General features: G+C 52.9%; 1 protein-coding gene across 4 annotated transcripts in view; it reads right to left on the reverse strand.

Moving 5' to 3' along the window:
* Window positions 1-16,940, reverse strand: part of CACNA1B (calcium voltage-gated channel subunit alpha1 B) — a 214,767-nt gene that overhangs the window by 10,881 nt on the left and 186,946 nt on the right. For all 4 annotated transcript variants that reach the window (XM_055400588.2, XM_088840958.1, XM_088840957.1 and 1 more), the window contains 4 exons: window positions 16,685-16,829; window positions 12,786-12,913; window positions 7,198-7,294; window positions 4,328-4,436 (listed from right to left, as the gene is read on the reverse strand). In XM_055400588.2, coding sequence (XP_055256563.1) covers window positions 4,328-4,436; window positions 7,198-7,294; window positions 12,786-12,913; window positions 16,685-16,829 — 479 coding nt within the window. The remainder of the gene's footprint in view (window positions 1-4,327; window positions 4,437-7,197; window positions 7,295-12,785; window positions 12,914-16,684; window positions 16,830-16,940) is intronic.

Raw genomic sequence — 16,940 nt, forward strand, 5'->3', positions numbered from 1 at the left:
CATATATATTTTTAGAGTTAGCCAGCAATATAGAAATATCCCATGATTTTGGTGGAACATTTTTCAATTTCAATAGCTAATCTATAGAAATATACTTTTTATATACTGACCTTGCTATACTCACGTTTCAGTTTTAGTAATCTCTTTTTACAGCTTTAAACAACAGAAATATAGTCTCCGTTCTGGAGGCCAGAGAATCAGGGTTAGCGAGGCCGTGATCACCCTCAAGGCTCTAACGAAGCGCCTTGTCTCTTTCTAGATTTCAGTGGTTCTAGCAATGCTTCATGCTCCCAGGCATGTAGACACTTCGGTTTTGTTAACTTTTTATTCTATTCTTAAGAGATTTTCTACATAGATAATCATGTCAATCATGAACAGAGGCAGTTTTCGTTCATCCTTTCCAATTAGTACACTTCTTGTCTCTTTTTCTTGACTTGTCACAATGGCTAGAACCTCAAGTATGATATTTCACAAAAATGGTGACAGCAGACACCCTTGCCTTGTTACTCATCTTAGGGGAAAAGGAGCCAGGCTTCTTTGTTAAGCATGTCATTAGCTGTAGGTTTGTCATAGATACCCTTGATCAGACTGTAGAAGTTTGCTTTAATTTCTAGTTTACAATAGAATTTGTGTATCATAAGTGGACGCTGAATTTTGTCAAAGCTTTTTCTGCATCTACTTAGATAATCATATAGTTTTTCTTCTTTGATATATTAAGTTGTATTGATTGAGCTCAAATTTGCATTTTTCATTCATGGGATAAATCCTACTTTAGTCATCATATTCAGTTTGCTAACACTCACTGAAAATTTTATTGTCTTCATGAGGAATGTCTATCATTTTTTCTTGTAATGTCTTTGTCTAATTTTGGTATCAGAGTAATGCTGGCCTCATAAAATAAATTGGGAACTATATTCTCTTTTTCTACTGTCTAGAGGAGTTTGTATAGAATTCAGTTCAGTTCAGTCGCTCAGTAGTGTCTGACTCTCCACAACCACATGAATCACAGTACGCCAGGCCTCCCTGTCCATCACCAACTCCTGGAGTTCACTCAAACTCATGTCCACAGAGTCGGTGATGCCATCCAGCCACCTCATTCTCTGTCGTCCCCTTCTCCTCCCGCCCCCAACCCTTCCCAGCATCAGAGTCTTTTCCAGTGAGTCAACTCGTCGCATGAGGTGGCCAAAGTATTGCAGTTTCAGCTTTAGCATCAGTCCTTCCAATGAACACCCAGGATTTATCTCCTTTAGAATGGACTGGTTGGATCTCCTTGCAGTACAAGGGACTCTCAAGAGTCTTCTCCAACACCACAGTTCAAAAGCATCAATTCTTCGGCGATCAGCTTTCTTCACAGTCCAACTCTCACATCCATACATGACCACGGGAAAAACCATAGCCTTGACTAGACGGACCTTGGTTGGCAAAGTAATGTCTCTGCTTTTCAATATACTATTTAGGTTGGTCATAACTTTCCTTCCAAGGAGTAAGCGACTTTTAATTTCATGGCTGCAATCAGCATCTGCAGTGATTTTGGAGCCCAAAAAAATAAAGTCTGACACTGTTTCCACTGTTTTTCCATCTATTTCCCATGAAGTGATGGGACCAGATGCCATGATCTTTGTTTTCTGAATGTTGAGCTTCAAGCCAACTTTTTCACTCTCTTCCTTCACTTTCTTCAAGAGGCTCTTTAGTTCTTCTTCACTTTCTGCCATAAGGGTGGTGTCATCTGCATATCTGAGGTTATTGAGATTTCTCCCGGCAATTTTGATTCCTGCTTGTGCTTCTTCCAGCCCAGCGTTCCTCATGATGTACTCTGCATATAAGTTAAATAAGCAAGGTGACAATATACAGCCTTGACGTACTCCTTTTCCTATTTGGAACCAGTCTGTTGTTTCATGTCCAGTTCTGACTGTTGCTTCCTGACCTGCATACAGGTTTCTCAAGAGGCAGGTCAGGTGGTCTGGTATTCCCATCTCTTTCAGAATGTTCCACAGTTTATTGTGATCCACACAGTCAAAGGCTTTGGCATAGTCAATGAAGCAGAAATAGATGTTTTTCTGGAACTCTCTTGCTTTTCCTTAAATGTTTGGTTGACTTCATCAATGGAACCAACTGGACCCATGATTTTCTTTCTTAGAAGATCTTTAACTATGAATTTAACTTATTTAATATATACAGTATTACTCAGGTTATCTATTTCCTTTTTTCAGATTACCTATTTTTGAAAGAGCCTCATAAGTTTGTGTCAAGGAATTTTTGCATTTAAGTTACTGAAGTTATACACATAGGGCTGTTCATAAAATTTCCTTGTTATCCATTTAATGTTAGCAGGATATATAGCAATGCTCCTTCTTTCGTTCCTTATATTCACTATTTTTATCTTCTATTTTTTGTGATCAGGCTAGCTGGAGGTTTGTTGATGCTACTGGTCTGATTTTTAGCAACCGTCTGGCTGCTGCGTTGGAGGGGGACTGAAACAGGCAAGGGCAGAAGCAGACCAGTGAGAGGCCACTGAGACGGTCCCGGCCGCGGCCTGACAGAGCGCGACGGGCCCGGAGGTGGCAGGGGAGAGGGCAGACACTGCAACAGTCCTGGCCGCGGCCTGACAGAGGGCGACGGGCCCGGAGGTGGCAGGGGAGAGGGCAGACACTGCGAAGGTCCCGGCCATGGCCTGACAGAGCGCGACGGGCCCGGAGGTGGCAGGGGAGAGGAAGGCCACTGTGACGGTCCCGGCTGCGGCCTGACAGAGCACGACGGGCCCGGAGGTGGCAGGGGAGAGGGCAGACACTGCGACAGTCCCGGCCGCGGCCTGACAGAGCGCGATGGGCCCGGAGGTGGCAGGGGAGAGGGCAGACACTGCGACAGTCCCGGCCGTGGCCTGACAGAGCGCGACGGGCCCAGAGGTGGTAGGGGAGAGGGCAGACACTGCGACAGTCCCGGCCGCGGCCTGACAGAGCGCGACGGGCCCGGAGGTGGCACGGGGAGAGGGCAGACACTGGTCATATTCTGGGTGCGTTCTGAAGGTGGAGTCAGAAGATGTTGCAAGGGTTCAGAAATATGGATCAGAAATAGGATAAGAAAAAAGTAGGAGAGAAAAATGATGCCCAAAGTGCTGGCCTGAGTAACCCTAAGAGTGTTTCCACTGATGGAGACAGTGAGGAATCTGGGGAGCATCTGGAGCTCGAGGGTCAGCACGTGGATTCTAGATGCTTATTGGGCCTCCAAGCAGGTGAATGACGTGTGGGCTATATAAGCCTGGGGTTTAGGAGCAGGCCTGAACTAAAAATACAAAACTGGAATTCACAACATGTAAAGCCATGGGAAAAGGTGAGAATGTGTGTCTGAAGCACACAATGACCTTCAGAGGTTGGGAAAAAAACAGAAGAAAAAGGCACAACGGGTTCTACACGAAAGGGAGGGGCTGCTATGCACAGGCTGTGAACAGGCCCACAAGGCAAGGGGAGGCTCCTGCAGAACTTGACAAGAGCGGCGCCAGCGAGGCTTTGTGTCGTGAAAGAAGGACTGCAGACTAGGAAAGGAGAAATCAGAGACAATGCAGACCCATCTCTCCTGTTGCTAGGAAGGAAAGAAGAAAAACAGAGAAGCTGATGCGGGGGTAGGGGAAGAGAAGCACTTTTTAAAAATAAGAAAAATAACAGCACGTTTATACACTGATAGAAATAACCCCGAATAGAAGTAGGGCAAGAAACAGAATACAGGATTTTGGGCATGCCCTCCTAGGGTGGATGATGACAGTAGTACAGAATCTGCAAAGAGGGGAGACCGGCCCCAGCTCACCCGCTCACACCAGAGAGGGCCAAGCTCAAGGGCACGGGCGCAGGGGGGAAGCGATGGAGGGGAGGGCCCTTCATCTTCTCTGCGAAGGGGAAGCAGCCACCACGTGAGGGGGCCAGGACAGGAGGACAAGCAGGAGGTCCATTTCCTCCCTGATCTGCTGGGGTCTTCGCGGTCCTGTCAGGAACCCAGGAGAGGTCCTGAGGGGGGACTAGGCTCACAGTGGGGAAGGGGCACTCTTCACCTTGTAAGGGGCACTGGCTCATGTGGTGCAGGCTCCAGCACTGCATGACTATGGGTAACCTGGGGTCATTCAATTTCACTCCACCTCAGCTTCCTTACATGAAAATGGGGTCACTGTAGCGCTGACGTGCAGGATGGTTTCAGGAGGCTAGGTCATTGTCTGACAAGGGGCTGTCCAGACAGGCCCCTTTCCCCGCCCTGCACAGCTGCCTGGGGTGGCTCTCGGTGGGGGCGGGCCGCGGTCACATGGCCCTGCTTTGTGCCCTCCCCTCCAGGCTGCCTCTCTCACCTGGAGCCAGCTTGATCTCCAGTGCAGTCCGGATGAGGGCCATCAGCGTCGATGTGAAGTGGACAGTCATGTCGTCATTGGAGATGGGCATGTTCATACGAACCAGGCGCTGGGGATAAGGGGGCAAATCAGGCCGGGCCTCCCAGGGTTCCAGGACCAGGAGACGTTGGGTGGATGGGAGTTTTGCCAGCATTCACACTATCCCTGGACCCCTACCCTCATCTGAGCTGAGGATTTCCTTGGCTACAGAAAGACAACAGTCCAGGCAAATACTGTCCAATGGGGCCAGGTCAGAAGCCTGGATTCCTCTGAGAGAACAGGCATGTCTCAGCCAGAGGGACCCCAGCCCACTGCCCATGATAGAACAAGTGTGTGGCCTAGGCTGAAGAGGGGCCTGGGCAGCAGGACCCCTGGGCTAGCCCACAGACAGGAGCATCAGGCAGGTGATGGGGCAGCCAGGACCGCAAGCTCGGAGGTCAGTTCCCAGTGCGGACACACAAGCCCCGGGACGGCCTCGTGCCTCACCACCTAGCTAGGGGCTAGGGAAGGACGCTCAGTGGCGCCAGCCCAAGGCAACAAGCAAAGTCTTAGAGACCAGCTCCTTACAGGGGAAGGACCCGACAGACGTGACTGCAAGGGCCTCAGGCTCAGCCAGCTGCACAGGGGCCCAGGGCCATCCCACAGGGACACAAGCGCTCAACCAGACTGGAGGCCGTGCACGCTTTCTCCCTATTTCACCATTAGGTGAACAGCCCCTTCCCTCTCTTCCATTTTCTAGGACAGAAGAGCTGGAAATGGGAGTGTGTCTGGACCAAAATCCTCTGGTAATAACCAGCAGCTGCCCAGAGCCTGAGGCTTTAAGAACTTAGGTGATCTCCAGGAGGAAAATGGTCTCAGATGTGTCTGGAATGTTCTGATCATGGGGTGGCCACCTTGCTGGCCAAGTGGAGCCCTTGGGGGCACTGTGGCCCCCTGTCCTCTCCCAGCAGCCTCTCTATTCCTTACCAGGATGGGAGCTAGAGGTGGGGGTACAGGGCCCCTCCATGGGATGTGCTGTCCTCTGCCAAGCCAAAACCCTGTGATAGGGCAGCCTCCCGGTCCCTTCTCTGGTAGGGCCACTCTACCCCCAGCATTCTGGAGCCAATCCAGGCTTCAGCCTGAAGGAGGGCAGGTGGCTGGAGACGACGCCCACACTCCGCCCCTAATGCTGGCAAAGCCCCACTTGGCACCTCAAGTCGCGGTCCTCGGACCTGGGGACACACGCGGCTCCCAGAGCACAGTGTCCCACAGACCAGTGCCGACAGCAGTGGGAAAGGCAGAGGGGTCCCTCTCGAGGGGAGTCAGGGAGTCAGGGGCCAGCATGAAGGAGGGACAAGCAGGCATCTTCCCAGAAAGGAGAGCTCCGTCCAGGGCACCTTTACCAGAGCCCCTCCAGAGCCCCATCTGCCTGCCCAGGCCCCAGAGGGCCAGGAGTTTGGGAGCAGCAGAGGAGCGGGACCAGGGCAAACAGACAGGCATCTCTGCCTGGGGCTAGACCCTCTGGCCCTGGCACTCTGTGCATCTCCTGGGCCCTCCTCAACTCACAAAGTCCATCTACTCTCACTAAACTCGAGGCCTCCCCCGGTCTCTTCACGCCCAGAACCTTGGAGTTGGCCAGCACACCCAGGAAGGAACTCCAAAGGCGATCCCATCATGGCCTTCCCTGCCTACCCTGGCCCCAGGTGTCGGTGTGGACGGAGCTCTCCTTCTTGAGGACAGTGTTACAGCCTTGCATGCAGGGCCTCTAGGGAGACTCGACATGCATGCCGGGCAGGGGAGGACCAAGGAGGACACCAGAGGCACCACGTACGGCCCAGAGGAGCCGCTTAGCTCCCAGAGGTTATGCTGAGCCAGGAGACAGATGCAAGCCCGAAATCAGAGCACAGAAAGAGACAATGTGGACGGAACCAGAGACGAAGCTCTGTGGGAAGCCTGCTCAGAGGCACAGAGATGGCAGCTCGGCTCCAGATTGGTGCGGCTGAGCCATGTAACCACTCGGGCTGCCGGAGGGCTCTCAGGCTAGGAGTGCTAGGGGGACGGAAAGTGCTTACTCACCAAGGGGGTGACCGGGGACGCAGGGGCAGGTAGGAGCAGACTGGGGAATGGGGCCACGTGCCTTGCTCAGGTACCCGGGGGAGGCCTGGTGTCCTCAGTTACCCCCTCATTGCAGCTCAGCCCACTGGGCCCTCGGCAACAGAGGGGAGGGACACGGGACCACCCAGGCCTCAGAGTTTGTTCTCACCCCCCACAGGACCCTCTGGAGGCCCAGGAATGAGGACAGGCTGCCTCTCTCCAGCACCCTTCCTTCTTAAGGCTCCACGGACTTATGAAGCTCTAGACAATACTCCCTCCACAGCCTGGAAGTTCAGCACATGCAGAGCTGGGCGTGGGTTCCACAGGTGCACCCTGCAGAGGCCTTGCAGGGCCAGACACTGAGGGCTGGACAACTCTGCCCACATCAGAGGCTTGGGGGACAGAGGAGCCGAGTGTGGTCCTGAGCTCAGAACAAAAACGGCCTCCGTCAAAAAAGCTAGTTTGTCCCCTCCTTCCTGAGAAAGCAAAGGGAAGGAAAAAAGGCAGATGTTGGGCTCTGGCTCCATCTTCCTGAGCCTCTTGGGGGGCTCTCAGAGGGGGCAGCCCTATGGGACAAGGGGCCAGTGCAGAGACACTTCACAGTGTCTGTTTCCCTCTGGGAGGGAAGCAGAGAAGGTTGGGACAGAGAAAAGAAAGAAACAGAGAGATGGTAGAGCAGCAGACAGACAGACAGACAAGCCCCGGAAGAGAGGGGAGCCCAGCACAGACAGCCTGTGGGATGCAGGGGTGGGGTCTACCTTGTACGCAACGCGAGCAGGGCATTTCTTCCCCAGCCCCAGGGGCGGGGACATGTGTTTCAGCATCTCAAACATGTCATTGTAACTGATGCGCCCACTGGAGACCCGGCCCATAGGATAGAGGCAGAGTGGGGTCCACAGGAGGGGTCCACGGGAGGGGCACGGCAGGAGGGTAGGGGAGGAAGCAGACAAGAAAACAGAGCCAGTTAACCAGTGTTGGATTAAATGCCAGAAGTCAAAACAAGCAAAATGAAGGCTTTCTGTGGGGGGCTCAACCCCCTCCTAGCCCCCAGCCTTACCTCCACACTCTGGCCCCACGCAGGGAGTGACAGGGAGCACCTGAGCTAATGACCAAGCAGAGATGGCAGAGGCTGCATCAGGGAGGCTTCTGGTCGTCAGCTCTGAGTCTATACTTTCAGAAGCCATGGGTAACGCCAAACTGGAAAGGAGCTGTTTTACCAGCTGGGGGACAGCTGACCGGGGACCGAAGAAGCTGGCTGGAGAGCCGCGGCAGAAACGTCAGCGTTCCTTCAGGCCTGACTTGCTTCCAAGTGAGCCAAGAGGCTTATAAATTAGAGAACACTCTAAAGCAGGCCAGAAAACTAGTGTGGGAGCCACGCTGTTCTGCAGGGGGCCCCAAGGCTCTAGAGGCAAAGCCCTGCTACAAGCCCAGAGACACCCAAGCCCTGTCCGGAGCAGGGCTGCTGCTGGATCAGTGCTGGGCAGGCAACGGCGGGGCTGGGGTCGCTGGGGTGGGATGCGGCTGAAGCCACTCTTGCAGCCTCCTGACAGCACACCAGGACGGGCCGGGACCGACACATGGAATAAGGCTCTAGACAAGGCAGCTGTTCAGGGTTGATGACTGCCACCTCCTCAGGCAGACTGGCCACCTCCACCCCTGGGACAGCTGCCTATGGGACCTGCTTGGGTGGTCAGGTTCAGGCCACCCAGGAGAGAGGAGCGACAGCCTTCTCCAGGCGGGTGGATCCACCCAGGGGTTCTGGGTCCGGTCCTCCTCCCAAGACTCCTGGGCTCAGCCGAGCAGACCAGTCCAGAGGTGGAGCAGGAGGACGGGCTCTGGGCCCCACCGCCGCTGCCCTCTCCTCTGCAGGAACCTGAAACCCTGGGTTGCTGGGGCCACTGTTCCTGGCCTACCTGTGCCCAGACCCCCTTCTCTGGGGCCCTTGGCCTCTGTGACCATCAGTCCACGCTCAGGAGTCCAGAGGCAACTCTGGGTGAGACGGCTGCTTCCTTGGCACGGGTGGGACCTGGCCCCCGACTCCCACCAGTGGCTGGTCCTTGCCTTCAGGGCCCAGAGAAAGCTCTGTGTGCAGTTTCACAGGGCTGCCTGTCCCCTGCCAGCTGAAGGGGTCAGGACTTAGACGGGAAACCAAACCGTCCAGGGGGCTGGAGTGTGGGCAGGACAGGCCAGGAGGAGCAAGAGGTGTGGTCACTCCTACACCAGGCAGGGAGAGTGTGCTGGGTCTGCATTTGGGGCAGGGAGCGTGTGCTGGGTCTGCATTTGGGGCAGGGAGCGTGTGCTGGGTCTGCATTTGGGGCAGGGAGCGTGTGCTGGGTCTGCATTTGGGGCAGGCAAGAGTGTGCTGGATGGAGGCTCTGAAGCAGCAGACCTTGTAGGCCAGAGTACGAGGAGTGTTCTTCCCTAAGCCAACGGGTGGCGCAATACAATGCAACAAACTGCACATATCCTTATAATGAATCCGGCATCGGGAAAGGAAATGTCAGAGGTTATGGCAACGGAGGCATGAGGAGCCCATCCCACCCGCCCAGCCTTGCGCTGCCTGGAGGTGGAGCCAGGGGAGGCTGCACAGGCAGCGCCCAGCTGGGGGCCGAGGGGTGGACAGACGGAGTACCCAGGAGACATGGCAACCCAACAATCTCCAGAGCCCCCAGCAGGCAGGAGACACTCCATGCAGACGGTGTCGGGCCAGAGCGTCTGCTTCACACACAGCACTGCTGCTGGTCTGCCTACACCTGGGTCTCCTTCGTCAGCTCTGACAGCCCCTTCCCTCGCCCCCTCGGCACCTGAGACCCCGGGGCCTCCTTGGCGAAGCTTCTCTCCACACCTGGCTCTCCAGACTATCCCCACCTCCCTGAACACCCCATGTCCTCCCCTGGAAACTAGAGGTCCAGCTAAGGACCCCTTTGTCCCAGGGTGGGCACCCCAGCCAATGCCGTTGCTTCCCTTTCCTGCACCATGGCCCCGTCAGTCCAGCTAACTCCAAACTGTGTTGCATTTACTTCTGGAAAAGAGGGAATACAGGGGAAGCCCCACTCTGGCCTCACCCAAGTGCTTGCTAACCTCATGGACCCAAAGGATGCCCACAAAGAGGCTGGAAGCCTGGCAAAGCCCTAGTTCCTCCCAGGACCCCATTCCTCTCCTTTCTTCTGCTGTCAAACCCCTCAGATGCCACCAAAGGAAAAGTGCAGGCCTGATACTGTCACTCTGATTCAAAACTGTTCCTGCTGTCCATGAAACAAAGCCAAAGGCCACCGTTTGACCCCAGCGCCAAGGCCTTTCTCAGCCCCTTGCAGCCATCCTTCTAGCACCGTTACAGTGTGTGCTCCCCTCCAGCCAGGCAGCGAGCTCCCCCTTCCCTCTGCCCCCACCCCTCCTCCACAGCTCCATCCATCCTGCCCCTGCAGTTCAGCTCAGCTGCCACCTCCTCTAACTCACCAGCCTCTCCCGGCTCAGAGAGGCCCTGGCCTCACACTGCAGCTCCTCTGCCCATGGCTGGCTGGGCTGAGCAGAGCTGAGGGTGAAGGCCCCATCGCATGGCCCAGGCTCAGGATGCTTACTGGGCAGATGGATGAGTGTGAGGAGAGCACACTCACCACTCAGGGGGGTGGTCCTGACTCTCCGTCAGAGTCTCCGCACTTCACCACGAAGGGAGGGTGGGGGAGGGGCTCCAGAAGGCAATAACTCCATGCGGTCCTCACCTTCCCATAGCGTGTGTGCACACGCACGCACGTACACGTCCATGTACACACTATGGAAGAGTAGGGAACATGGGCACGTACGTGCCCATGCCCTGCATTCACACACACATGTGCACACACACACGTATGAAGCTGCACTGCACTCACGTGCACGCAGAAACATGTACACACAGGTATGCGCCTGCCTGCACATAAACACGCTCACACACACTCGGGGGTACACAGATCTGTGCACAGAGAACACACATGCACACGCTTGTGCGCACACACATAGTATACACACATACACACAAAAGCTTGAGAAATTCTCATTAAGTTCGCTTTTGTTTCCGGCTCCCCAAGAATAAGGAGACAGCAGGTGGTCCCTGGGAAATAAAGATGGTCAGGGCCCTGCATCGGTCAGAGAGGCTAATGGAAGCCTCACAGTATGCTCCGGCCGGCCCAGAGGAGGGGTCCGAGACTGGTCTGCCCAGCCATCTCCACCCAGCCTGCGGCTGCCCGAGCCGCTCACCAGAGCAGCAGGTGTGAGTGTCAGCTGCAGGCCATGTTTGTGCTTCTTCCGGACCACCGACTGTGTGTTATCTTGCATGGTGCTGTACTCTGTGGTGAGGTTTACATGTTGTTCCCTACTCCTCCATAAGCTCTTCACCATGTTCCTGAATGCCCATGTCTTCCCAAGGCCCCAGGTCTAGAACTCTGGGTTTGGGAAACAGTCAGCATCTCTGTGCATAATCACAAGGCTGCAGCCTGGCCCAGGTCCACTTCTTGTATGTCTTGGATCAGTTTTGGGCTGTTGGGGAGGTGCTGGGTCTACAGTCCACAGAGATCTGGGGGACGTCACTCCCCTCTGGCAGACCTGCACTGATCTTCCTTTGCCTGTTAGTCCAAGTTACATTCTACACAATCTCTCCGCTTTCTACAACACAAACCTCCTAGAGAAAACATGCCCAGAAACAGCAGCGTCTCTTTAGACCACAGTCAGGAGGATCCTCCTGGAATGAGCCTCAGTCCTGCCTTAGCTGGACTCTCTCCTGCCCTCTGCCTGACGAGGACCAGGTCTCAGGTGTGACCAGTCTCCCCTCCAATCTGACTGGGCCTTCCTGACCAGACAGCCCAGGAATACGCCTGAGCCTGTGAACTCCAGCACGTGCTATGGGCAACTGTGCTAAAAACGACAGGACTCTCTAAGACCATGAAAAGTCATTTACAGCATGAGACATAAACAACAGGCAGGCTTGTTCTGCACCGTGTGAAAGCCGTAAATGCTTCATTGCAGGGACAAACGCTCAGAGATGCTCTAGGCCTAGAAGAGCCCCAGGGCCCTGGTGCTGCCCAGGTTGGAAAGGGCCTCACAAAGCACTTTCTGTGATGGGGTGGGAAGTCTAAGAAGACTGGATCAGAAGCAGGTACAGGAGCCCAGCCAAGGTCCCAGCCCTTTGCGGGTCTGGGGGATCAGAAAGCTCTCCCCTTGTTGAGCTTGGATTCGGAGTCCCAGGGTCCTCCCAGGAGGACACTGGCCATCTCCTCCAGGCCTACCACACAAGGGGTGACCGAACGCAGAGTCATGTAACAAGGATGCAGGCAGGCCGGGGCGCCTGTGAGGAAGAAGGGGGAAGCACCCCAGTTCCACGCTCTTCTTGTCTCCCTGGAGCCCCCGCTTCCTGGTACATATTCAATCCTGGGCTCACTGTGAGCAAGGCACTGAGCAGGCCTGGGTCTCACCCAGCAGCCATGTCTCTCAGGCCTCCCTCCACATCCCGTGTTTTGCTGCAGAGGGCTCTGGAGGGCGCCTGAATGAATGAGCAAGGGAATGAGCACTCGACAAAGGACAGAAAACGGGCAAGGGGATGAACTCAACAAAGGGACAGACAAATGGGCAGACAGAGGACCCACGCTACTGTGCTGGGCCCGAGGACAAAACGTCACAGGTGTGCAGCCTCCCACTGTCTTCTGACCCAGTCACTCTCTTCAGGAGACCCTCGCTTCATCTAGAAGCACCTGGCCCTCACTTATGAAACAGCAACACATTAACAGTTGTGCGCCATGACCGAAGGGCCTCAAACACACTAGACCTTTTCTGGAAGTTCATCTGATTTCAATAAAAGTTTACCGAAAACCCTCTATTCACAGCCTGGGCTGCTGACAGAGAGGCGCACTGGCTCTTGTCCTCCAGAAGGCAGCAGGCAGATGGGCCCTGAGCCCATGGAGGGAAAGAACTAAGGCCTCACGTTGTTTCTGGCCACAGAGGCCTCGGAGCTGTGAGAGGGTGACGCCCTGTGACCTCTCACAACCCAGATGTGACATGCCTCATGAGAAGCCAGTGAGCTCCTGCCCAATAGGAACCTGAGTGTCACGACCCCCTGAAGACCTTCCATGACCCCAGGCAACCTCCTAAGGGCTGGACTGCAGGCCTGAGAAGAGGATTTCTCAGCCCAGGGAGTGGTACACAAGGGCACAGGGAGCTAGCGTGAGGGTACCTCCCAGGAGGAAGCTCAGCAGCACCCCATGTGGATCAGGATGGAACCCCGACGCCCAACCAAACATGCCTGTAGCCACCCGGCCCTGTGCTGAGACCTGCGGGTGGTGTGTATCGACCCTGAGGACACGCAGCACAGGGGCTCACTCACCACGCAGCCGGGTCGTACTCAGCCCAGACCCGGATGAATTCGTCCAGGTGGTGAGGCCCTAGGATGGAAGAGTCCCGCGTAAGGTACTCAAAATTGTCCATGATCACAGCCACAAAGAGGTTCAACATCTGCAGGACAGGAAGGAAAAGAGCTGGCATCCATAAGCCTCAGCCTGCCCCCTGCCCGCCCCGCCCCGCGGCAGAAGTCTCTGTGTGAGGCAGCCAGGGCAACAGAGGCCACCGACTCGGGCAGCGCCCGCCCCACCAGCTCCCCCCATGACCTCTCAGAGGGCTCCCCAGGCCCCCTGCACATCGCCACCACCGACAGCAGCCTCCTTCCCTGGTTCCGGGTCCCACAGGCCAGCCCTAGCCCAGGGTCTGGAGGCTTCGGTCCCTATATCGCCTGCACCATCCTCACTCAGGCCCATCAACTGCCCACCATCTGTTCTGCCATCTGAGTTAATCTTCCCCACTGTGAGGTCCCCAGCTTTCCCCTTCTCACCGAAGCCTTCAAGGAAAGTGGCAACTTTGGACTTAGTAACTTGAGCTCTAGAGACCTAAAACTCAGGCGTTTTGTTTTGTTTTTTTAAACTGAGTTGAAATTCACTTAACATACAAGTAAGTCTACAGTTCAGTGGCATTTAGTGTATGCACAATACTGTGAACCACCACTTCCCTAGTTTCAAATTTCTTTCATACTCCTGAAGAATACATGATACTAAGTAATCATTCCTAAACCTCTGTCCTCCCATTCCCTGGAAACCACCAATTTCCTTTCTGTATTTAGAAAGTTATCAATTTTGGGCATTTCAAACAAAAGGAGCCATACAACGTATGACCTTTGTGTCAGGTTTTTTTTCACTTAGTGTGATGTTTTTGAAGTTCATCCATATTGCAGCATTTGTCAGAACTTCATTCTTGTCTATGACTGAATAATACTCCTGTGCAGGTCTGTACCACAACTTGTTTATATGACAAATGTGGCAGATGATACCACTCTTATGGCAGAAAGTGAAGAACTAAAGAGCCTCTTCATGAAATGAAAGAGGAGACTGAAAAAGCTGGCTTAAAACTCAGCATTCACAAAACGAAGATCACGGCATCTGGTCCCATCGCTTCATGGCAAATAGATGGCGAAACAGTGGAAACAATGAGAGACTTTATTTTTCTGGGCTCCAAAGCCACTGCAGATGGTGACTGCAGCCATGAAATTAAGACACATGTTCCTTAGAAGAAAAGCTATGACCAGCCTAGACAGCTTATTAAAAAGCAGAGACATTATTTTGCCAACAAAGTTCCATCTAGTCAAAGCTATGGTTTTTCCAGTAGTCATGCCTGGATGTGAGAGTTGGACCATAAAGAAAGCTGAGCGCCAAAGAATTGATGCTTTTGAACTACAATGTTGGAGAAGAGGCTGGAGAGTCCTTCGGACTGCAAGGAGATTCAACCAGTCAGTGGTAAAGGAGATCAACCCTGAATATTCATTAGAAGGACTGATGCTGAAGCTGAAACTCCAATACTTTGGCCCCCTGATGCGAAGAACTGACTCACTAGAAAAGTCCCTGATGCTGGGAAAGATTGAAGGCAGGAGGAGAAGGGGACGACAGAGGATGAGATAGTCAGATGGCATCACCGACTCAATGGACATGAGTTTGAACAAGCTCCAGGAGTTGGTGATGGACAGGAAGGCCTGGCATGCTGTAGTCCATGGGGTCACAAAGAGTCGGACGTGACTGAGCAACTCAACTGAACCACAATTTGTTTATTCATTCATCTACTGATGGACATTTGGGCTGTGCCCAGAAGTAGAACTGTTGAATCATACTATAATTCTACATTTACTATTTTAAGGAATCACCATACTGTTTTCCATGGTGGCTATACCATTTTACATTTCCATGTGCAGTGCAAAAGGGTGTCAATTTCTCCATATCCTCACAAAACTTGTTATTTTGTTTTTTCAAATAGCAATACTAAAGGTATGAAGTGGTATCTCATGGGTTCTGATTTGCTTTTCCCTAATGATTACTGATGTTGAGAATATTTCTATGTTCTTCTTGGCACTTTGTACATTTCTTTTTTTAGAGAAGTGTCTCTTTAAGTACTTTGTCCATTTTTATATGGTTATCTTTTGTTGTTGAGATGCAGGAGCTCTTTATATATTTTAGACATTAACCCATTATCATATACACGATTTGCAAAACTTTTCTCCCATTCCTTGGGTTGCCTTTTCACTTTATATAACAGTGTCCTCTGATGCACAAGAGTTTCAAATTTTGAATAGTCCATTTTTTCCTTTTCTTACTCAGGATTATGGTGTCAAATCTAAGAATCCTTTGCCAAATCTGAGGTTATGAATCTGAGACTACAATGTTTTCTTCTAAGAGTTTTATAGTTCAAGCTCTTGTATTCAGGTCTTTATCAATTTTGAGGTAATTTCTTTCCTTTTCTTTTTTCTTTTTTTGGCCATGCCCCATAGCATATGGAACCTATTTCCCCAACTGGGGATCAAACGCGTGCCCCCTGCAGTGCAAGTGCGGAGTCTTAAACACTGGACCACCAGGGAAGTTCCAAGCTAGTTTTTACATACGGTGTAAAGTCAACTTCATTTTTCTTTGCATGTGGGTATCAGCACCATTTGTTGAAAAGTTTATCTTTCCTAACTAAATGGTTTCAACAGCCTTCTTAGAAATCTTTTGACCATGCATATGAGGATTTATTTCTAGCCTCAACTCTATTCCTTCGGTGTATATGTTTGGATTTATGCCAGTATAATACTGTTTTGATTACTGAAGTTTTGGTGTCAATTTTTAAATCACAAAGCATGAGGCCTCCTATCTTGTCATTGGGGTTTTTTTGTATTTAATTTTAAAAAGTTTTTCTTAAAGTATAGTTGATTTACACTAAGTGTACAGCAAAGTATATGTATGGGAGGGAGTAGAGGCACCTGGGAGATCGTTAGAACTCAGACTCTTGGGTCCCTCTCCCAAAGATTCCAGTACGGTAAGTCTTAGAAGGGACCCGGGAATCTGAATTTCTAACAAGTGCTCAGGTGATGCCTAAGTCTCGGGTCTCTGGACCACACAGGGACCTAGAGGGTATCATCCAGCCTGATTGATACACCAAACACTAATGACAACGAATTTACATCTCCAGGCAGAGGCCCCCACATGCCTCTACTCCCTCCCTCCCTCCCTTTCCCCACAGCTGCAGCTCCCCAACCTTTCCACTGGGGGAAATTTCATTCACTGCATCACCCCAGCAAACCCCAGAACACAGCTTTCTTTCCCCTCTTTCTCCCATGCCCATGTTCAATCACCAATCATGTAAGCTCTGCCTGGACAGGGCGGCCCCCGGCCACACAGCTTCCTTCACACCCTCCCTCTTCCAACCGTCACTTCCAACCAGCTCCTGGCCGCAGAAGCCAGAGTGAGGTGTTAAGAAGTCAAGCAGATGATGTCACTGTGCACAGTCTCCCAGAGGCTTCTGCTGACTTGTAATAAAATCTACTCACTGCGACGTGGCCCGCTGACACCTCCAGCCTAACCCCATGAGCTTCCTGAACCTCATCATACACAGGCAGGTGGGCTGGAGAGCTGGTGCTTGTATCTTGTCACCACGGTGCAAGTCCTCCTAGCTGAGAACTGCGGGGTAGTGCCCCACAGAAATGTACAGCCCTTTCCATGGAAGTCAAGGCAGGCCCACAGGAGCTCATTACTCAGTGGGCCCTTTCAGGATTAACGTGATCCTCATCTCCAGGGAGACAAGAACCATCAACATGGAATCAGCCTTCATGCATCATGGGTCAAAACCGGATGCCAGCAAGAGAGCAGGGGGCACTCAAGTTGGTCTGAGACAGGCAGATGTGGCAATGGAGTGGGCACAGGGCCCAGCACTCACCAGGAAGGAGCAAAGGAAGATGAAGGAGACAAAGTAGAAGTAGGCGAAGTCACTCCCACACTCCGTGGCGTTGGCGAGCTCGTCGCAGGCCCGGCCGCTGAGGCAGGACAGCATGATCTCATGCCAGGCCTCCCCGGTGGCACTCCTGAGAGCAGGGCAGAGCGTGAGGCCAGGAGGGAGGCCCTGCGTTCCCTCCCATAGGGATCCTGCACAGGGGTCAGGTCTGGGTAACAGATGCTGATTCTTAAAAAGAAAC

This window comes from Moschus berezovskii, chromosome 11 (genome assembly GCF_049115385.1).
Source record: "Moschus berezovskii isolate FMDL1 chromosome 11, NW_MosBer_1.0, whole genome shotgun sequence".
In the NCBI taxonomy this organism is placed as follows: domain Eukaryota; kingdom Metazoa; phylum Chordata; class Mammalia; order Artiodactyla; family Moschidae; genus Moschus; species Moschus berezovskii.